This window comes from Conger conger, chromosome 4, assembly GCF_963514075.1.
Source record: "Conger conger chromosome 4, fConCon1.1, whole genome shotgun sequence".
Classification (NCBI taxonomy): Eukaryota; Metazoa; Chordata; class Actinopteri; order Anguilliformes; family Congridae; genus Conger; species Conger conger.
Genome location: NC_083763.1, coordinates 22,819,114 through 22,841,834, shown reverse-complemented (window position 1 = coordinate 22,841,834; position 22,721 = coordinate 22,819,114). Strand labels below are relative to the sequence as shown.

Here is a 22,721-nt window from a genome sequence, read left to right as displayed (position 1 = left end):
GGTCTGTTGTGAAACACAAATGGTTTTGCTTTTTTTAGGGAATGCTGATAGAAGGACCTCCAGGACCTCCAGGCCCCGCTGTAAGTTTTACATTCTTAGAGAACTCTATTATTTCAAGGAACCAGAATTTGTCCATTCCTCTAGTACTGGCAGTAGAAGTACCAACATAGAACCCCCTGACTAAAAGAACCAGAATTCATGAAAGACGGCAAACGTTAGCTAACAGCGACATATTCAAACTTTTTTCTGCTTGTCGCTAACGTTAGCTATCAGTTCGAAAAGATGCGCGGCAAAGAAAAATGGCTGCTAATGGGGAAAACGCAGAGAGAACAAAAGTTGACAATTATTTGGCTGTAGTAATATACTTTAATCAATGTAATATTTGCTAAAAAAATAAATCACGGGTAAGCAATGAAGCAGCTAGCAGCCATTGTTAGCCCCAAGTCAGATCCATTTAAAAAGCTGTTGGTGGCGAACTAATTGGAATGTTGATTTAAAATCGTTCAACAGTAACTGTTTGCTGCAAACACAGTTCGCCACAAACGTTTACCATCTTGAACGCATGTCCAAGCTCTCAAATTATATCTGCTCTTCCACACAGTAGTTTGACTGGGTTGTGCTTTCTTAGGGTCTTCCAGGCCCCTCAGGTCTACATGGACCCCCTGGTTCTCCTGGCGATCCTGGTGACAGGGTAAGTCGCTATTTCAGTCTCAGTGCTTAGCTCTCAGCGGACATAGGATACACAAACCCTGAATACAACACGTGCCCCAGTTTCTCATCCCATTTCTAATGTGCATCCTTCTGTGGACGTTGCGTAGCCTTTGATGCCTATTTAGCCTCTATGACTCTGAGTTTTCTTTTCTGAGTTTCTGTGTTGATGAGCTATAGATACTGATAGTGGGCCACCTAATATGTTCTGCTGTATGACTTGTGATTTTGATTTGTGTCAAGATGTGATGTTAATATCGTCCGTATCGTTATTAGTGTCTGTGGAATGAGTTGAGCATTACAGAACTGTATGCACATGCCTGTACCTCTATGATCCTTGGAAGTGGAGCATGTGGCTGGTGCAGAATTATTGGGAAAAACAAATAAATGCTAGGGAGTAGGCTTGATATTTATATTTATGAAGACTCCTATGACCACTGGCCTACAGGCTATCAATAACACAGACCCCCCCCAGCATAAGTACACAAACACACACACATATGCACCCACATGCAGTGCCATGATGTACGTGTACAATTCAATCAAAGACGGTCGATTCCTGAGCTGTCTAACATGACATACTCAGTAAACTAGAGTAAGATGATGCACCATTCTATTTGTTTATGCTAAGTTTTATACTTAAATGTATTAAATATGTGTTCATATGAAAACTGCATTAACACTGTATGGTGCTGATTGATTGGATGAATGAAAAATAAATTAGTGGGGACAATTTTCCTTATAATTGACACACAGCAGATGAGGGGAACACATCTCCTTCTAAATCTGTTCCTGTGGATGAATGTATGATTGCAGGGCAGTGAAAAGAGTCTTGAGACAAAGTCTTAATTAATTGTTAAAATGTTTTATGACCCCCTCCTTGCGTGAAATGTGGGGCCAGTTCCAATAATGCATGCCAAAAAACTAGGTTTGGCCAATTATCAAGAGAGATCTCTGCCAGTAAATATACCAGTGTTCCTTTCACCGGGATATGCTCAATTATTAAAACTGAAATATTTTTCTGTCTATCATTGTCCCCTGCCTGTAATTTGGATGCAATTCATGCCACATGCATTGTGAGGGACATGTGCACTAGATGGTGTTGTATCTGCTAAGTGCTCGTAAGATAAGAGAACATGTGGAGATAAGGGATCATCAGTAATGTGAGAGTATGTGACCAGCAAAATTAATGCCATTTCATAGGGAAAAGATCCATTCAAATATTTGCTGATTTTCTTACACTTTATAAAAAGTAAGAAAATGTAAGTATGGGGTTCAGACCAGACCTGGGTCAAATACATAATTGCTTAGGATTCAAATTATTATTGTCTTTACTCATATATTGGAACCTGTGAAATACTCTCAAAAAGTAAACTGTAACCCCCACCTTCTGGTCCTCTTGGTTGGCTGCAAATTTGAACATTTAAAATAAAATAAAAAATATTCTAAGTTATGTGAATTCATTAATAATAGCGTGTAGCTCTAGCTCAAATATATGATTACAGTATAGCAGTACATGCAATTCACAAATTGGAGGAAAACTGAGATAGAGTTAGATTATTTTTGCCTAAGTGCATTCTTGCACATTTGTCTCCAGTAACTGAAGAGATAGTTATGAGGTACAGCATGTAAAATGTACAACATAAAAAGATTACATGGCACTGTGTTAGTCCTGGAGTTATATAGTAGGCTTTATAAAGTAATCTGTGCTGTGAGGTACAGATGGAGAGCCCTCTAATGATGTCAGTCATTACTGTGTAAACAAGTGTCTGCTGTGCACAGCAGTGTACTAAGATACTTACAGTCCGGACACAATGTCAATGGATTTTCAATGTCATGGGTCATATTAGGCATAGACCGTCTTTGACTCAATTCTGCATGGTACTGTGTGTGGGTGTATGCAATATGTCTGTGTATGTGAGAGAGTGAGAAAGAGAGAGCGAGAGAGACGGAGAGAGGGAGAGGAGAGAGAGCGTGCGTTTGTTTATTTTTTTTGTGTAAACATTCAGCTAAAACGACTCATGTAGGATCCTGTCTTCTCCCTTGCACACACACACACACACACACACCAAATTATGAAATATGATGATTTGACATTGAAAATGTTTGCCACTATCCTGTGTTTCTCAAACTGGGGAAAAACTTGAATAATGGTTGGTCACAGGACCAGAGAGTCATGGGTTCAGATACTGCCTTGTTTATATCCGTATATGTTTCCCTGGATCAGTGCACCCGATTTGCTCATTTAATGAAGCGCTAAATCATCTGTACCAATTATGGTGACATGCATGTGCTAATTTATCGCCGTTTCCTAGTGCTTTGGAATATCGTCAAGTTTGATTTCAAAACAGTCCACTCTGTGTTGTGGAAGTACTGCTTTTGCTTAAATTGTACTGTAATGCAATTAAAACAGCATTCATAGTATGTTTGACAAGCCTTTACCTGACTGTATTCAACTCTGATGGATCTCTCTCTTTCTCCTAATTTTCAGGGTCCTGCTGGGCGTGCTGGTCTTCCAGGAGCTGACGGCTTACCTGGGCCTCCTGGCACCATGCTGATGCTTCCGGTACGTTCCTCTGCTGTCTCGGTCTGTGTAGCCCGGTAACAATGTAAATATCACCGTCTGTATCACAATGTCTGAATTGATACTGCTTTGCTCCTCTTTCTTTCTTTCATTTATGAGTCAACACATTTTAATGCAATTCTGGCCATTGTTTAGTATTGAAGTGCCCATTACATTACATTACAAACGACCAAACATGCCAGATAAGGTACAATAGAATTGGTTGTAGAATATATAGAATAGGTAGAATAGGCCAAGTCAAACTACCATATCAAGACAAGACAAGTATAACTTGAGGACCTATAGTATCGAGACAAATACAAAAGTCAAAAGTCCAAGATTAAGGTATAAAATACAGGGGGGTAAAGATAGACAGGTGAAAAACAAGTGGCAATAGGTTAGGGGACTCCTGCAGAGGAGTTAAGGTACAGTGTGAAGAGATAAGCCTTCAGACTGTGGCGGAAAATGGGCAGCGAGGGAGCAGTTTTTAAGGGGATGGGGAGGTCGTTCCACCACTGGGGAGCTAGGGTGGAGAAGCTCAGCAGTCGGGACAATCGTTAGACAGGCGAGAGTTCATTGTTAGAAAACTTCTCCCAATGTCTTGGTATCAGTTAATGTGTTAGCACCAGGGAAGACACAGAGCTGCTAAGACCACAGCGGCACCCGTAGAAGGGTTGTATGAGGCGGAACCAGATGGAGAGCGTTATAAAGTTTTGTGTGTTTCCCGGAGTGAGAAAAGACTCTTGTTTGCGGTTGACAGTTCCGCTTCGGTGGGGACGGCGAGAAGGGCCCGGTGGTTTCCGCCCAGGAGGCCCAAGCTCAGGCCATTCTCTCCCAGGCCAGGGTGAGTACGGTGGCCCCGCGGGAAATCTGGGCAAATGGCCCTGCGCTTTTCACAGCTGCCTGGCCAGTCCCAGTCCACATTAAGAACTTTTATTACCTCGGGGTGGGTTTGCTCAACCTTGGTCGTGCTAAAACAAGTCATGCTGAGAGTTTCTGGGAAGGCAGCCTGTTTGGACAGATGTAGGACACAGTTAAAAATACCACAGGGGTTCACGACCCACATGTGGCTAATGGAACAGGTGTCAGAGGCGAGGAGGAGCGTGAACAGCATCACCCTGAACTGTGTGACAGTGTAAATGCACAGATTTTCAGGGAATTTGTGCATTTTTTTAATCCATTTCTGAGATAAAAAGACTCTTTTGTAAACGTACAATAGCACTGTCCGGTTGGGTCCAGTGTTTCTTTGACTTACAGTATTATCAGAATGCACAGCCCTATTAATGTGACGCTTAAGCCTCCTATTATGTTTTGGGTCAATTTGACCCAATTTAGTGTTTGACATCTCTTAAAAACCAGTTAACGTTTTTTTTCCAGCTTCATACTGTATGATTTTTTTCAAGTAGTAAAAATTTGATTAGATTAACAATAAACATAATGTTATGTTTTCAGAAGTTCTGTACCAAGTTTGCATGTGTTGTATGGGCTCATTTTGACCCTCTGTAACTGCATAAAATGAATAGAGAATATACAACCATTTTTATCTCAAATTTCTTTACGGATTATTCTGGTGGCAGTTTCCCATACAGGTGCCAAAGTTTCACTTCCAGTACCTCAGGCTCTAAAATGAGATGTTTCTCAAGGATTTTTCAAATATATGGATAAAAGGCTAATCATTTTGGAGACTATAAGAAGGCGACACACAAAGTGTCAAAAATGTTCTTTCGTAATAATTTTGTGTTTATTGAAACTATTGGGGTCAATTTGACCCCAAACATAAAAGCGGTCATAAACTCTTAACATAATAGTAGGGTTAAAAATGACAGAACTGCGCAAAACACTAGTTTTATTAGAGGGGCTTGTCCTGCATATAATCGGTAAATGATATGGAGTCGTGGAGAACGTGACTGCTCCGTCCTGCATGTTAATGTGTGGAGTTCACAAGAGTGTGGCTGTGTGCTGATGGTTGTTTGCCTTCCCCAGCTTGCCATGCGAGGTCCCCCAGGCCCCATGGGACTGACAGGAAGATCTGGGCCTGTGGTAAGTGTTACTCTGCTGGAAAGCCTCTCAAAAACAGTGGATCTTTCTGAGAAATACAGTGTATGATCCTGCCTATCCTGAATGTCCTTCTGTCCCTTTCACATGTGTGACCCCCACTCCACAACCTTCCCACTTCACCCAACATATGTTAATTTACCACCTCAGGATTGCAATAGCTGAAATCAGTAAAAAAAAAATCATGATTGTCATACAATCATACCTTTATGCTCCGGTCACTCCAAGGTGCATGTACTGTATTAGAACACTTACAATACAAGTGCATACCGTGAGGATCAACAGAGGGTTCATTACCATGCATTTTATTCATAAGTGTGGCTTGTATGTTCTTTGTGATCAGAGCGTAAGCTAATCCTACAGCAAACTGTGTAGTACTGTACTGTAGGTGTTGGCCAGGACACAGCTGAAGCAGGTGCCTTTCTTTTCCACACCCCAGTGCTAGGCCGCCGGTTCCATCATTTTTCACTGGTGTTATTAGGCTGCCCCCGCTGTCTTCAGCCCAATCGCCTGCCTGCCTAATGGCTGCCATATCTCCCCGCTCCATCTCTCCCCCCCCCCCCACTGCCTAGAGAGTAGTGTTCCCTCTCTGTCAGCTGGCTCCAAAGACTTGTTGATACTTGATCTTCAATTTAGGTTGAGGCAAGGCATCACAGGCAACGCAGATTTTTTTCTTCTTTTTTTTTCAGAGGTTAGCAGCTTTATGCTGCAGGACATGGTTATAAAAAGGATATGAACTTTATAATTTAGCTCTGTGTCTTGTCCCTGATTGTAGACGTAAATAATAGCCATTTACATTGTTTTTTTTCGTGCTGCTTCTAGAACTGTCTTCAGGAAATCCTTCGTAGATTCACACGCTACATATTGCAGTGTATGTTCTACCTCCACTTAAACTCTAGTAGTTTTTAGGTACATCGGGAAAGGTAAAAGCGAAAAGCCACTCCACATTGTTTTGGTCTCCTGTTAAAACTAGGGTTGTGATAGAAAAAGTGCTTATTTAGTCTGAGGGCACTTCTAAATTGTCTATTATAACCGTCTCCTGAATGAACATGTTGTGCAGGTGTGGCTATAGGTGTCTGGTATATAACTAACAGAACTTTCAGAAAGGATGTTGTACTTGCAAACACTTGAAAGTAAAATTTCCTTAAGACTTCAAATAATAATTTATATCATTTATGGAGTAGACAATGTGGTGGCAATAATCAAATAACTACCTTTGAACCGTCAGAGGAATGATTGAAATTGCAGGGTACACACTATGTAATTTATTCTTCCATTCGTGCAACCTGGGATTGAAGAATTACATTTTAGAGATAGTGAAATTGACCTCATTAATGTTAATAAACAGTTTAATTATTTTTTTCAGCTGAAACTGCAATACTTCTATTTGCGATAATTCAAAGATATGGATCATTTTAAATATCGAATATGCCTATAGGGTGGCATTAGAGACAACTAATTTGTTTGCTTTGACGTAAAAATAGTGAAATTACCTTTTACCTTACCTGCAGTGAAAAGTCTAACTTACCATTTAAATATTTAACACAATTAGGGGATCTTCAATACTTTGTGACCTTAATCAGTGTCAGCAAACCTCTATCGTTTGCAACTCCTGGGCCTGCCAAACATTGCCACCTACTGTTCAATTGTATGTACTGTTTAATCCACTATTTCTGTCATGTTCACATGGCCAGTCATGTAACTTGAGAACTCACTCACTCATTCACTCACTCACCCTGATATGTTTCCTTAGCCCACACAGGTTGTTGTGTCTGTTCATCCGATCTTATTTTCTTTCTGATTTGTGTCACTTTCAGGGCCTTCCTGGTCCATCTGGTCTTAAAGGTGACAGTGGAGATCCCGGACATCAGGTAAGAGATGAGCAGCACAGTTCAATTACTGTAAAACCACTGCATTCAGAAATGTGCCAATTAGTGTAGCAATGAATAGAAGTACAATATTTTAACTGCAAGATGGACAAAAATACAGATTTAAAGAGATGATGAAACAAAAGTAATAATAATAATAATAATAATAATAATAATAATAATAACAAAAGTAACAACAACAACAACAAGAACAACAACAATACTAATAATGTACAAAGCAGTCCATTAATATTTCTTGAAAGGAAATAAGCACTCATAGCCTAAAGTAAGCTTTTAATATACATGAAAGCTATATATTTATTTAGTTTTAGCTAAAAACTGATTAGAACATGTGTCAATGTGGCTATATAGACTACATAGATCATTTTTGCAGTTCCCTAATAGAATATACAGGCACTCAGGCACTGTCTATCCCTTGCCTGATCATCAGACTGACAGTAAGCCATATATAAATATATAAATATCCACCAAGCTTTTAGCAAGGGCACAACAAAGAGGGGATTCATAGCCTACAGTGGCAGTCCCCTCAGACCGTGTGGCACTCTGACTGTTGATTGATTCTCTGCCTATTGTAGGGTCCCAGGGGTATCCAAGGACCACAGGGTCAGCAAGGAAAACCTGGGAAAAGGGTAAGTCAACTTCTCCCTGTGCGTGTGTGAGACAGAGGGTGTGTGTGTGTGTGTGTGTGTGCATGTGTGTGTGTGTGTGCTTGTGTGTATGTGTACGATTATCAGACGTTAGCATAACTGATCCACATGTTTTAAGACATACTAGAATGTAGATGATTTCCGGGTATAAGCCAGCGAGGAATAACCAAATTAGGAACGAGTACTTTAGAGTTTAGCCATTGGGAAATGATGGCAGGTTTAAATAATCTGTCTGAAAACGCCAGCCCTGTAAGGGAGTGTGTTGAATAAAGCTGTTCCTCCAGGTGTATAACTGCCCACCCCTATCTGAACCAGCAGTTTGCTTCCCACCAGCCATTCTGTCAACGAGGCACACACGGCTTGGCCAGGACTTCAAAATAAAGGATGCAACAGGGCTTTAGTGACAGGAAGGATCTCCCAAATATGAACTCTGTAATTCACCTGCTGCGATGCTTCCAGCGTGAAATAAACCTCTTCCACCGGCTATAAGTTTCAGCCGCGCACTACCGTCGCCCACACTGCTAATCCAGAAATGTAGGGTTAGGGTTGAATGCGTTGCCTAGGGTGTGTTTTTTGATTTTGTGCGTTTCGGCTGATTCCGGCAGGGCCGGGCGGGAGCCGATGGCGCCAGGGGAATGCCGGGGGAGTCGGGATCCAAGGTGTGACATCTCCACTCGTCAGACCGCCTGTGATATTGTGCTGCCGATGAACGCGTACTTCCTTCAAGGCCGGTTTCATGGTCTCCATGACAGATGAGTCAGGGGACGGTGGGAGGGGAATTTTAGCCTCACGACGACTTTGTATCTTGCAGGGCGACAGAGGCTTCGACGGACTTCCCGGTCTCCCTGGTGAGAAGGGACACAGGGTGAGTATCGATCCGTTCCGGAGTTTCGGACAACGACACAAACAGTTTCTTCAGGTCACGGTCCAAAGGAACGGACGTCTCTGGTGTTGTGTCGGCGTTGCCTATTAGAGATAGCAATAGATGTGAAGGGCTTGGGGGAGAAGAGAAAGAGCAGGTGAAGGTTGTCAGTGTTCAGGCAGGGAGATGGAGACATATACCCTCATCTTCAATACTATATACTATATATTCTCTTGTAGAGGCAGTCCTAATAAAAGGGGCACCAGAAGGCCCTGCATTCGAGGCCAAGACATTGAGTTTCCTTTAGTGATCAATGAACTGTGTTTGTGAAGAAAACAACATCTTTCTTCTGTTAGTCAAAGTTAAAGACAGATGATCATTGAACTCCAGCTTGAGGCTTTCGTGATCAGAATGAGATACTTTCTAACCAAGGCCAGGGTAGTGGTAAACAAGCGCATGGCCAAGCTTGAACTGTATTCACAATGCAGAATGTGTGGCTTTAGAAAATGGTCTTTAGAAATGCAGTAGCTAGTGTATAAGGAGGAACTCACTACTACAGTAGCTACTGTAGCAATAAGAAGGAACTCACTGCTACTGTAGCTACTGTAGCAATAAGGAGGAACTCACTGCCACAAAGCCCATGAAGATTCCTACTGCCATCATATTCGACTTTTGTAAAATGCTTTTTCCTCATTTTTGGAGATTCCAAATTGAGAGTTAGCAGTTACCATGAATGGCTCATGCAGATTATCCAAAACAATACTCCCCGACATAGACCCATGCCACGCAAAACCACAGCATGTGTTTTCAAAACATTGGATTCTCTGTCACCCATTTTGCAAGATTTGACAAATTCTGGATCTAGAGAATAGGATAATAAGCGGGTATACATTATAGTACTTTCACCAAACAATGGTGCAGTATGTCAGTGAGAATGGAATTGGGTATTTATTGGATTATATTTCTCTATCCTATGAATACTATCATTGAAAGTAGTCTTATTCTGACAGCAGTTTTGCGATTTCAATTGGTTCATATAAACATGACATCAAGCGTGAGAGACTGCTTGTGCAGTAATTCTTGATTCATATTTTTGTTTGTGCTGACCCCCAGTGGAATATTGACAAGAAGGACATACTGTACAGAATTATTCTTTTTTTTAATCCATTTATTGACATTTCCAACAGCATTTTCCTTGTAGGTAATGGCATTCTAGTTCATAATTTATTTTTAAAAAATCCTTGATACAATTTATTTCATTTTGTGGAAATGAGTGTTTTAATAGGACAGAAGCTACACATATTACTCAATGAAACTGAATTAAGTTCAAGAAAGTTTAGGCCCGGAGCCCCAGACACACTCAACTCTGACCTGACGGCTATATGCCCCAGAAAATGATGAGTGACAGGGTTATTACAGCGGAGGGTGTGCTAAAAGGAGCTTTCAAAGAAAGGAACCATATGGATCTCCTCCCAGAGAGCACGAGGAGGCAGAGCTGCAGAGGGAGAGGGACCAGGCCACAGATCACAGAGGGGATATTTTCAGTTACAGTGCTGAGCTCCTAATCGTGGCCCGGGTAATTACAGGCCACCGCCCGGGAGACCAGGCAGAAAGGAGCTATAAATAGTGGTTATGAACCCGTCGGTACTGTAGGCCCGATCCAGTAGCCATGATAATAACACATCTGTCTCTTTCTCTCGTTCTTTCTTGGTTTTTCTCTCCCTGTCTCTCCGTCTTGCTGACAGGGAGAAATAGGATCTGCAGGTCCTGTTGGGGCACCCGGAGAGGACGGTCAGCGAGTGAGTACCCCAGTGTCCCCGCCGCTCATAACCAATGAACTCTCTGTCCGTGTAGGAAAGCTGACCTTTCTCAATGTGTCTGCAGGGGGAGGACGGAGAAATTGGGCCGAGGGGACTGGCGGGAGAGAGCGTAAGGACTTTTTCAGTTTCATGTTCTACTTTTTACTGCCCCGTTTAGATGGCCATTGTGGTACAGCTCTGGGATAGTGTCCACCTCCGCATCACTCTGAAGTGGTGTGCTTGAACATTTGCCGTTTGGTACAGTGACTGTTCAGCTGTTGCCCACTTGTTTCAGTTGGGGATCTACATTTCTTTCTGATGGCAATTACGTTTTCCAGGCCACAAGAGCCATATCTTTTTATATGCAGAGTGCACACCTTTGTTATTGAAGTCCTCAGTGCATGAACATGATAATGTTTCTGGTCAGCTGAATGACAGTCTCGCTAAAATCTTGCTTGTGAGATCTAATAATGGCAAAAGCATTTCTACGTCATATCTTAGTACCATCCATCCGTTTTCAATCCATCGCACTCACACCTTCATACCTCAAAGACAATTTAGACTCTCAAATTAACCTAACATGGATGTTTCTGGACTGTGGGAGGAAACCAGTGTGCCCAGAGTAAACCCACACACAAGGCCCTTGGCCAGGATTCAAACTCGCTACCTTCTTGCTGTGAAGCAACACCGATACTCACTGCACCACCCTGACACCCCTCGTATCAGTACCAAATAATGAAATTATTTGAAATTGTTTTTTAATAATTGTATACTAGCTTTAGTAAGCAAGAAAGACTATATTAAATAAATATAATCTACTTTAAGAGTGCTGAAAGTAAAACATGTTAGTCTTGCCTCAAAAGTACAGGATCATTTACCTCATGAGCTGTTTTTATTGTACCACTAGAGGGCAGAGTTTCCTAAGTGACCTCATACGCATCTCCCCACTTGCAAGTGACATCACCTAATGGATATGCACATTTTAATTACCCGATGCTTTTTATCACATTTAGTGTTTTAGCAATATATTTGTTGACTGATTAAGCTTTTTTTGTTCCTTACCAATTAGGGTCCAAGAGGGTTGCTGGGTCCAAGAGGACCACCTGGGCCGACTGGCCAGCCTGTGCGTACTCTCTCAATGATGAATCATTTATTTTTATGTTTACTGTGATTTTACACAGTTTAACATCATCTCAACTCAACCAAACCCATTCTTTGTCTTGCAACTATCTATTCCACAGGGTGTTGCTGGTGTTGATGGCCCTCCCGGTCCAAAAGGGAACATGGTACGGAAAGATTTATCTTTTTTTTTACATGCAAATCAAGCCCACACAAGCACAATCATGCAGTATAGAATAGTCTATTACCTATTGTCAGAAATCTGGTATGTACCCCAACTGAACACATTTTTACTCCTCTCTGCAGAATTGTGACTGTATGTTCTCATGAGCAGCCCTGCTTTGGCCCATAATCACACTGTTCTGAGTTACGTCATATGGGATCATGGCCTGGTTGACTAGTACTGTATGTAAATAAGAGGCGTGCCCACCTACCATTAGACACATAGATGAGCCAAGAGCCTGTGGGAACCTCTTACAGTTTTGATGAAAGGTAGTATGGCACACAAGTCAAGAGCCACAGCAGACCTGGTTACTGAGTAACTCTTAAATTAGCCTCCATCCTGCTCATACTTTATGATTTTGAGGGATTTATGGAGCAGGACACCTTCATAAGAAATATCAGCATACGCCAGGACCGAAAGACTAAACATGCACGCTCGCACACACACACATATGTTTTGCATTTCATTACATTTTTAACATAACACAGTTTCATTCATAAAACATGGTAATACAGTACTTGTTTTTTACGTTCCTTAATATAATTGCAAAGATTATGCACAAATATGGTTATTCATTTTTACATCTATCATATTTGGTTGTTACTTTGTTCATTCTTTTTTTTTTTCATTTTGACATACACTCTCAGTTAGCCCTTGGAGGCCGTACAGTACAGAGGGGAAATATGTCTACCTGCGGTTCTGTGCTCGCACTGCCTTATAAAGGCCTTTGGCCCAGAGGATTGATTCTGTTTTTCTTTGCAATGAAGTGTAGGAAGATGAAAGCTTGTCTTTCTTTCTGCAGGGTCCTCAAGGAGAGCCTGGGCCTCCTGGCCAGCAGGGGATCCCCGGGACACAGGTGAGAGACAGGAGCACAGTCCAGGGTGATCGATAACCTCTCGTTCACCTTCCAATAACTCCCATTTTCACTCTTGTGAGCATTGCTACATTACATCCTCTACAACACGTCCTTCACTGGCTTTGAGGAGTTTGTCGAGTTGGCCCTATTTTGCCACATTCCCCCCCCCCCCGAGCCTGGAATACTCCCGGGTTTGTGTTAGGGGAGGGAGCGTCTGAAAGCGTTTCATTCATGCTGCTGGAATTTCAGTGGAGAAAGACACACCTGGCCCCGGGAGCCGGCTCAAGTTTCCATCTGCAGGCCAGGGCGTCCCAGGAATTACAAGCCGGAGCGGACAATCATCACTTTATTAGCCTCGCCGTGTCAGCTAGCCATGTAAACTCGACCTTGTGCGAAAAGTGCGTTGTGTGCCTGTGTTTGGTTGTACCTGTCGTGAGAAGACAAAGCATAACTTATCGGTTTGCTTCATTCCTGCAGGGTCTTCCTGGTCCTCAAGGTCCCATTGGACCACCTGGTGAAAAGGTAAGTTTAAAGTGCTGAAAGTATTGCTAGCTTCAAGGTTTCTCTGCCATTTTAGATCATAATCCTTTCATGAAAGATCCCTTCTGTCCAGGCAATGCTCTACACATTGACACATACAGACGTACAGATAAACATTCACATCACTTTGACTTTCTTTGAATAAGTTGCTCTGAGTCAAAGAGACTTGTGTCATCAGGTGATGTGGGAAACTAATAGTTTGGGACAAATGTATTACAAATGTAGCAAAACTCATTAGCAGCCTCAGTAGGTCTTAATTATGAATTATTTGACGTATCTCCTGTATTTTTTTTATGCATGGCATTTTGAAAACATAGAAGGCAATTTTCAATAATTTCCGTTCAAGGACACTGAAGTCAGTCCAGACATAGTTGAAAGGAGATGCGTTGTCCCTCAGAGACAAGTTCAGTTTTCAGTTGTTCCTCTGTTACAAATGTCACCCTGGGCTCTGACATTTAAATGGAGCCATTTTGCTTTCCTTTGTTTGCAGGGACCCTCAGGCCGAACAGGGTTGGCTGGCCTGCCTGGCTCAGACGGACCTCCTGTGAGTCTATTCACCCTTCCGTTATTTCTTTCTCTCTGTGTTGCTTGTGCATTACACTGAACGTACAGTTTACTATGGTAATGACGATTATTCACTCACGCAAAGTGCCTCCTATTGACACTGTCTGTAAAGGAGATGCTTTTAAAAAGCAATGCTCCTCCCACAACTGGTAAAATACCTAACCACTAATGAGGTACAGTACGTTTAGCAACCAACATTTCATTCAGTGGTGAGAACAGGCCTACAAAGGCCATGAATCTTCCTTTATTGTAATGTAGGTCACTATGGACATTCTGCCTAAGCCTGATTCCTTTACCTCAGTGTAAAATGCTGAAATCCCCATTATGCCCCACTCCCTAGTCTTCATGTGCAGAGGACCTCTCCTGTGTCTTCAGCTAGGCTTTTAAGACTCCTGCAGGTGGATATGATTTACAATGCGCCACAGGTGACAAAGTCTTAACACGGCCAGGTGTGTGAGTGAAAAGTGTAAAACCATGGGGCCTCAAGGAAGCCCCAATCAACCAATACACTTGACAGCAGCAAAGCCAGGCTTTTTCACGGCACAGCGAACCTTCCAGATTATTCCACCCAAGCATGACCACGGTTCCGCCAGTGGAAAATCTATCACCGCACAACTGCATCTGTCAATCTGATCTGTCAAGTGTCCTTGTTAACCAGTCCCACAAACCGTGTGCACATTCGCACACAGTGCTTAAGTATGCAGGTCTGTTTGCAGCCTCCATTGAAATCCTCCACCTGCCGTGCCTCTTTAAATTGAACCTGCCTGCCAGGACTGCATCTGACATTGCACATGACAAGTGTATGTCGGCTGATGTTTGATAGATTTTTTCGAAAGAGCTCTGTTCACCTCAGAACTCTTCATAATCAATTTAAATTATTTAGGGGCCATCCACATGATGTTAATTATCAGCCAATGAGTGGCCATTGAATATCTTTCACATTTTCATTCATGGAAACAAACATATATGTGGTATTGAAATAGTTTAATCCATTTTGATTCTGTGTTTTTATGTGTCTTGACAGGGTCATCCTGGCAAAGAAGGTCCAGCTGGGGAGAAGGGCGCATTAGTAAGTCCTTTATTCTTTTCCTGTGTTAGAGAAACTCTCAGATCTGGACTTTTATACTGCGAACGAGTACGCTTTAGTGACAAGCCTGGGTGAATAACTGCAGCCGGTCTTGCCTCGAAGAAGAAAATGGTCTCTGTCTCATATTTCCATATTTTATCTGCTCTGAAGTGCTGAATGTGGTGATTGTGTGAGTTCCTGGGCTGAGAGTCGCAGACACTAAAAGGCTTGAAAAACTGCTTTCATATTTCTGAGAGGAGACTGTGGCTCTGAAGCCGTCTAATGACTTGGTTTGCTTGTGTTTACAGGGTCAGCCCGGTCCTCAGGGGCCCATCGGTTACCCAGGCCCACGCGGTGTGAAGGTGAGGTGACTTTGATGTTCGCATCATCCGAGTCGGCATCGTACTTGGCGTATGCGCTTGTCACTCACATGTCTCACTGTGGTCTCTCTCAAACAGGGTGCCGACGGAGTCCGCGGACTTAAGGGGGGCAAAGGAGAGAAGGTACAGTAAAGAGCCTCGTAATCTTTCACTGCAGACTACATGTTTCATGCATAGAGATGTACAGAGATGTAGAGAGTAGATATATGCAATAATAAGATGGATAATATGAACAGACGGGAAGAGTATTTGCTTTGAGTCCAAATTGAAGCTGCTGCAGTCAATTAGGTTTAAATGATGTGCACTGCATCATAATGAAAGGACGCCCGACTTCGAGCAGTTTGACACTATCTGGAGAGGAAATTGATTTCTTGTCTTTATTATCCTCGGTTGAAGTGAGGAAGTTCCAAAGCACTGCATAAAAGTACAAGTTCCCCAACTACCTACCCCCCTCCCCTCCCAACTCGGTGCGACCTCACCACATGTCAGCGAACGGGAAGGTAATTTTAGGACAGCCGCCATGAGAGGGTCTGTTTTTGTAAAGCCTCTGAGAACTAAAACCAACAAATATATACAGTACCGCTGACTCTAACAGATAAAGTGATTTAGCGTCTGTGGACAGGCCCGAGCCACACTTATGCCCCTGTTCTGTGAAAACCGCAGCAGTAATAACTGGGAACCTCAGAATAATATTGTATTTTCCTGACTGTTCTTAGAGTCCAGATTTCATTTGTTGTGGGACTATTGTGTGCAGTTATGAGAATAGGTTAAAATGAATAAAGACTGTGTTTGGGCCCTGTTGTGTAACCCAAAGTCAGTCCTGGTTTATGTCATGTGAATCAATCAAACCAGTGCACCGTCTAAGCAGGGCCTCAGTGTATTACTGGGAAATTGTAGGAAACCAGACTGTATACTGTATGTACTTCTTATATAGAGGACCCATGCCCCTCTATGCCCTGATGACGACCCTTGGTATTTTCTGTTTGTCTGGTTCCATTACAAATGTTTTGTCAGTTATCCCTGAAACGTTGTTTAGTGTTTACACAAACATCACCCTCAAGTTAAAAGGTCACATGCCAAAGTCACAGACACTCCTAACACCTATTTTTGTTGGTGTTGTTTTTTTCAGTATCTTGCCCAACTTTTCAGATAACTTTTCTTAGAATTTGTTTAAACTTTAACCCAGGTTTTGCTGTCTCTATTATCCAGAACTTCACTGATCATTGGATTACAAGACTAAATTGGAAGGTCACAGAGAATGTCGATAATGTGCATTTACAATTATCCCAAACAAAATCGACAAGATTTAAATAATCTTAGTTTGTTTGCATTCATGTGAAGCTTTCTCAGTTGATCCAGGGTCACTCATCTCTCCTGTCCCAGAGAGACTGCTTTTTTTAGTCTGTTCTGTTCCATTCTCCATCACTAAATTGGCCAAACGAGCCGAGTTCAATCGCTGTCCTTGCCCCAGAGAAGTTATTAAGAGAGCCCTGACAGCTGCACAATTTCGCCTCTCAAAGCCTCAAGCTGAAAACGATCACGCTATGCCCACCGGCACATCCCCAGGCACAGCCCAAAGAGATAAATACCTGCTGCTTTGCATGCATCCTCATCACAGGATGCTTGACATTACTCTGCCAACATGGCAGAATACACACTGTCCCCGAACATCCAATAATTTCTCTATGATTAGGGTACAATGAATGAATTCTAACGGTTGAAGCTTGCACATAGTTTTATCTGATATTTCCATATCTCTGTTTTTTGACATGCTGTTTTACCAAAGTGAGAATAGATGGATTTTTTTTTTTCTGGCTGGCAGGTCGTTTAAGCGAGGTCATACATTTATTTGCAGCATAAAATATCTCCATCTCCGGAAAGGAGTTATGCGTTATGAATAACATGTTTGCCTACCTGAAGGTGGTGGTACATGATGAATCTTGCAGGATATGGCAGGTGCAGAATGAACACCAATGCAGAATGTATGAAGAAGCAGGAAAGCGCAGTCCGACAGGAGAATTCTCACTGGAACTCCCACAAAAACACGACTCCTTGAATCACGGTTATGCTAGCTGATTATAGCACCAGATTAATAGCAACACCTGCTGCTTATGATTTGTGAAGAAAATGTATTATTATTTTCCACTGCATCACTGTTTTAACTCTTTACAAATATGTTATAAATGTCCTTGGGTACTGTTGCATTGAAACACGACATGGACATGAACAGTCTTAAAGCACTGAGCTATTGAAAAGATGTGATGGCAGTTCCTTTTTTGGGTGCACAGATTTATCAGATGTTCCGCAGTTTAAATGTAAATCAATAGCCACATAAAGCCACCCTCACCTGTGTCCAGCAAATGGGTGCCTTGCAGTACACAAGAATGGCCAGCAGGTGTCAGTAGTATGACTGATTTACAGTGAGGAACTGTCGCATACATCAGTCTCCCTGAGTTCACCTGCAGTCACCTTTACGAATCTTTCAAAAATGACCAAGTCAGCTGTTTTAGCATGCATCTATTTAACTAATGATTTTGTCACTCTTCCAATTACAATGAGACTTCATGAACCCAGAAGTTTCTCTTCTACCACCAACACTTGTTACAGCCTGTACTTGCACACAATTGGAAAATTTTAAATGTATTTCTGATGTTGAGGTGGACTGATTAGCTTACTAATTAAGAGTAATTAAAAATGTCTTAATATATTGCATTATAAAAATGAATTCTTTTCTAGGATGAATGCAATCTTGTTGTCTACTTTGTTGCAGTCCCCTTTTCATTGCAGTTGAAAGTACATTCTTCAGAATTTAGACTATTTTGGGGCTTTTCAGTACATTTATATTCCATTGTAGTGAGTATCTGGTGCTGAACCATCCCAGTCATGTAAAACAAAATATAATTTCATCACTCTTTGAATTGTAGCCATGTTTTACCAGATATGGATATAGATATCTACAGTAGTAGCTGCAGTACAAGCAGATATGAAATGAACATGTCTGTTGTGTAGTCTTCAGACTAAACTCTTGATTTATTTTGATTTCAGGGTGAGGATGGTTTCCCTGGTTTCAAGGGAGACATGGGTCTCAAAGGCGACAGGGTAAGGGAACACGACCAAACAACAATCACAACAAATTTGAAGCAGCTGACACAACCCCGCCTCCAAACCAATGCACAATTTTCAGTGAGCTTGTTGTGGCCTTTCAGGGTGAGAATGGCATCCTTGGGTCCAGGGGAGAAGATGGCCCTGAGGGCCCGAAGGGCCGGTCGGGCCCCAATGGAGAATCGGGACCCGTGGGACCTGCTGGGGAGAAGGTGTGTTTTGACGCCCAGCCAACCTCTCCCAATATATTCTGCCTTTGTCTAGCCTTAATGGTTACTGTGCAGGTTATGTGTTTAATGTCCAAGCTGTTCAGAAAGGAATTTTGCAATGTACTGTATCGATATTTTTAGTCACTTGTTTGTGTTATAAGCTACTGAAAACTAATGGCATAGGCAACGTAAGGAGAAGTCAAGTTTTATTCATAACATTGTGTTTTGTTTTTAGGGAAAACTGGGCGTACCAGGGTTACCTGGCTACCCAGGAAGACAAGGACCGAAGGTACGTTAACGCACTACACGGTCCGTCTGGGGGCAGCTCGAACCGCAACACCCAAACCTCTCCACGAACCGGAACAATACGTTGGATATGAATATTTACAGCCCCGTCTCTCGAATGAAAAATTCATGACGCCGCTCCCTTATTACCCAGACCTGGCAGGGCAGCGCGATGCGGGGGGAGGAGGAGGATTGTGTCTCTTTTTTTCTAGCGGATGCGAGTCATGCTGGGAGCGGGGTGCGGCGTTGACTGTTAGAACAGGCAGCCTCTCATCTTTGAGGCCGGCGTGAATTCGCATCTCTGGAGGCGTTCGCCACGGGTCACGTTCTCTGTCAGCCTGGCTCTCTGCGGCTCGGGAGGAGAGGCGAGAACAGAGGAGTCGCACCTAAACATGAATATATTTCGCTCTTTCAGACCAGTGTTTGCATTGCGGCTCGCTTTTATCTGCCTGTGTGTAGAAGTGTGTGAGCGCGGAGCACTTGATTAAGTATTTAGAGACTGGGAATCAGCTATAGCTGGGCAGAACTCATAGCCCAAAGTGTGATAGAGCCCCCTTTGAGCCCCTTGCCAGGACAAGTCATTCTATGGCTACATTCACGCCGCAGCTAAATACGGTTTTCGTACTCATAGATTGTCATACTCCACTGGAGTGCTTAATGCTGTTACGTTGGGGTGACATTAGCTCAGGAGGTAAGAGCAGTCGTCTGGCAGTCGGAGCATTGCCGGCGTGTGTGAATGGGTGAATGAGAAGCATCAATTGTATATAATAGCATGCGATTGCACAGACCATTTACCATTTACATTCACACACAGTTGGTTGTGAAAGAGAGTGAGAACCACATTACTGAAATCGCTACCTGATAAATTCAGGGTTGACTACTGAATTTTTATTCAGGGTTGACTACTGAATTTTAGTGTGGATGCGGTTAGTCTGAACGGTGAAGATAGAACCATACTGAACAACTAGTTGTATGTGACACAATGCACTGCTCTTGGACCTTAGTTCCTCATTTGTTCAAATTTTGCTGTCTACACAGAGTACGTCAGTTGAAACGAGCAAATTAATAAGAAGGAATCATTTCCGAGGTCTGTCGCCGGCAGTTTGTCATGCAGAAATGGACACTTACCATTTTGGAAGTGGCCATTTTGCGCTGTGCTAAACGTTGTTATGGTTACAGACGATATTTACAGCTGTCGTGAGATCCGATTAGGAGAGTGAGTTCCATTACCATACACATACAGTGAGCTCATTTCACGGTGCTCTGCTGCAATGTGTATAATAACGGTTTTCACATTCAAAAATGAATACGGTTGTCACTCCCAAAAACTGCTGATGTAAATGTAACCAATATGGCAGAAGGTTTGTAATCCATTTGAGTGTACAGTAATGGAATCATCACCATTGCCACTTCCTCATATTACTCTTTTCTGCATCAACAATGATTGGTGTTTTATTAAGAACTATCACTCACTAGCTTGCATTGGTTGAATTGACTGGATTGCATGTAAGGCTTGTCATATAAGTCCAGACTATGAACTGGGAATGTTCCCTGTTTTGGGTATAAGATGCCAAATGCCTTGAACAATTGCACATATTTTTATGAGCAGGAGTGTTGTTGACGGTAGCCTACAGCTTTGTTCTAGAGTGGTGGAGGTCAAAAGACCAGAGTGCTGAAATATAAAATGATTAAACGACTTCATTATTACGAGGCCTTTCCTGTTAAGACCGGTTTTCAGAGTACCACTGGTGCATTGCTTTATTATTGAAATAAAAAACAATGCTATGATCATTATTTCAATGCTTACGATGTCAACTGGAAGAAACCACATGGGTAAGCTGTTTTTAATACTTCTCACCACAGAGCCATGATTAGATTAACACATTCGATATATATTTGCTTGTTTGTTTGTTTATTTATATCAACTGACAGATTGTATTACTCTGTGACTTTCTGGGGTTGCTTGTTTTTGTAAATAGGAAATATGGCTTATTCATTGCGATTGCTATCTCATTTCCCTAATCACAAATCTGTATCGTAAAAGAGCAGCATTTTTATTTTGCCTTTTTTGCAGCTGATTTTATACATATATACAGTATGAACGCTGTTATTAGTGGGGGATGCTGAGTGGCTCATTTGGTTAAGGCACCACACTGTGGTGCATTGATCCAGGGCATGCCAATGCTGACTGTGGCCAGTTTTAGGGCAATGGACGATTAGTGATTGTGTTGCCCAAGGGATCGTTTAGACAGTTAGGGAGTCTGCTGTTCATTGCTATCTGGTGACCCCTGCTGGTTAATTGGGTACTTGTGGACTGTATGTTAAAGCCACATATAAAAGGTCTTCCTCTGACTCCACTCTATGTGAGCATGGCTGTAGTATGTGGTATAAAAAGAAGCAGACTGGTAATTGGCAACTGTGGCTGTTTGCACTCTCCCAAATCAGCACAGAGAGTCCATGAACAGCTGCGTTTGCAGATAGATGGTCGTTCAAAATTAGGCTGGAAATTGCATATGCTCTGCCCCAAATTGGGCACCAAATTTATTTTAACAGAATAACAATGAAAACCATGGCCTACAGGCAAATATGGCCTTTGCGATTGTATAACTTTGTATGTGAAACAGTAGAGGATCTCATAGCGCAAATCATGATGTGTTTCATTACGTATCTCGCAACTAAACAATGTAATGGCCTTTCTTGGGAGACTGCAGTGGGTTGGATGATAGCAGGACTGGTAGATTCAGCGTTCCCTCTACCCTCATGTGACATTATGAGTAACTGTGAAAGTAAAACTCGGCGAATCATTACAGGTTAACAAGCAGAGCTAACCCCCCTCCCTCTTCTGTCTTCGATCCGTAGGGTTCGACTGGCTTCCCCGGATTCCCAGGGGCCAACGGGGAGAAAGGAGCGAGGGTAAGACTGATTGCTCCCTTTGTATCATGTCTGGCCTTATAACCCACAGGGCTTATTAACAATTGTAAATTGAACTATTTTACGAAAAGAATGGGACCAAAACAGCCGCGAATCAATGTAAAAACACATGCTGAAAACATTGCGTCTTCTTCAGGCCTCAGTAATTTGAAATCTCTCAGAGACGAGAGACTTTGTTGATTCCAGATTTTTTTTGCTCATGAGTTGAAACTGAATTTCAAAATGACATATTTTCATTGTCGAGCACCACTGCCAAGCATACAAATTAAGTCCTGCATGCCCCATGTTTTTTTTAAGGTTTTTGTCCATAATACCACAGAACTTGATATAGCTACAGTGTTTCCACATACTACTGCAGTTGATATTATTACCAGGATTTTTCACTGACTAAATGTCAATGCTGGCATTTACTCATAATGCATTATGGTAGAATTATGCAGAATGTATACTGTAACAGTGCATAGCTGGAAGACATTTGCTTAGATTTTTTGTGGGTCTTTGTGTGTGTGTGGGAGGGTAACATTCAATCAAGTACCTCCAAATGGGCCATAAAGACACTTGACAGCTACGTTAGATGGAAAATGAGATTTCTTTATCCAAAGAGGTGATGACATTGGCTCAGGGGGGCCGGGGAGAGAGATGGTGGACGTTTGTGCCATGATGTTAAGCCCCCATGGATTATTCATGTCCAAAATGTCAAATGTATGAATCTCGTCTTACACTCCGTCACACGCCTGGTCCAAATATCAGGCCTCTGAGCCTCCCTCAAAGAAAGACGGGGGATGGGGGAGGAATGATGGGGAACATACAGGAGAAAATGTCAGCGTGATCAGCTATTCTGTAGCCAAGCGGCAGGTGTAATACACCGAGGTCAGAGTGCCGACCTATATCCCATTATCCCATGATCCTCGGAGGAATGAGCC

At 42.4% G+C, this 22,721-nt stretch overlaps 1 protein-coding gene across 1 annotated transcript in view; it reads left to right on the top strand.

Annotated features, from left to right (window-relative positions):
- The window catches only part of col11a1a (collagen, type XI, alpha 1a), a 94,957-nt gene that overhangs the window by 31,240 nt on the left and 40,996 nt on the right, over nucleotides 1–22,721 (top strand). The window contains exons 10-32 of the mRNA XM_061238885.1: nucleotides 39–80; nucleotides 629–691; nucleotides 3,200–3,274; nucleotides 4,032–4,115; nucleotides 5,255–5,311; nucleotides 7,144–7,197; nucleotides 7,791–7,844; nucleotides 8,468–8,521; nucleotides 8,674–8,727; nucleotides 10,470–10,523; nucleotides 10,609–10,653; nucleotides 11,593–11,646; nucleotides 11,765–11,809; nucleotides 12,668–12,721; nucleotides 13,199–13,243; nucleotides 13,752–13,805; nucleotides 14,850–14,894; nucleotides 15,200–15,253; nucleotides 15,350–15,394; nucleotides 18,317–18,370; nucleotides 18,478–18,585; nucleotides 18,818–18,871; nucleotides 21,727–21,780. Of these exons, the coding sequence (XP_061094869.1) occupies nucleotides 39–80; nucleotides 629–691; nucleotides 3,200–3,274; nucleotides 4,032–4,115; nucleotides 5,255–5,311; nucleotides 7,144–7,197; nucleotides 7,791–7,844; nucleotides 8,468–8,521; nucleotides 8,674–8,727; nucleotides 10,470–10,523; nucleotides 10,609–10,653; nucleotides 11,593–11,646; nucleotides 11,765–11,809; nucleotides 12,668–12,721; nucleotides 13,199–13,243; nucleotides 13,752–13,805; nucleotides 14,850–14,894; nucleotides 15,200–15,253; nucleotides 15,350–15,394; nucleotides 18,317–18,370; nucleotides 18,478–18,585; nucleotides 18,818–18,871; nucleotides 21,727–21,780 (1,302 nt within the window). The remainder of the gene's footprint in view (nucleotides 1–38; nucleotides 81–628; nucleotides 692–3,199; nucleotides 3,275–4,031; nucleotides 4,116–5,254; nucleotides 5,312–7,143; nucleotides 7,198–7,790; nucleotides 7,845–8,467; nucleotides 8,522–8,673; nucleotides 8,728–10,469; nucleotides 10,524–10,608; nucleotides 10,654–11,592; nucleotides 11,647–11,764; nucleotides 11,810–12,667; nucleotides 12,722–13,198; nucleotides 13,244–13,751; nucleotides 13,806–14,849; nucleotides 14,895–15,199; nucleotides 15,254–15,349; nucleotides 15,395–18,316; nucleotides 18,371–18,477; nucleotides 18,586–18,817; nucleotides 18,872–21,726; nucleotides 21,781–22,721) is intronic.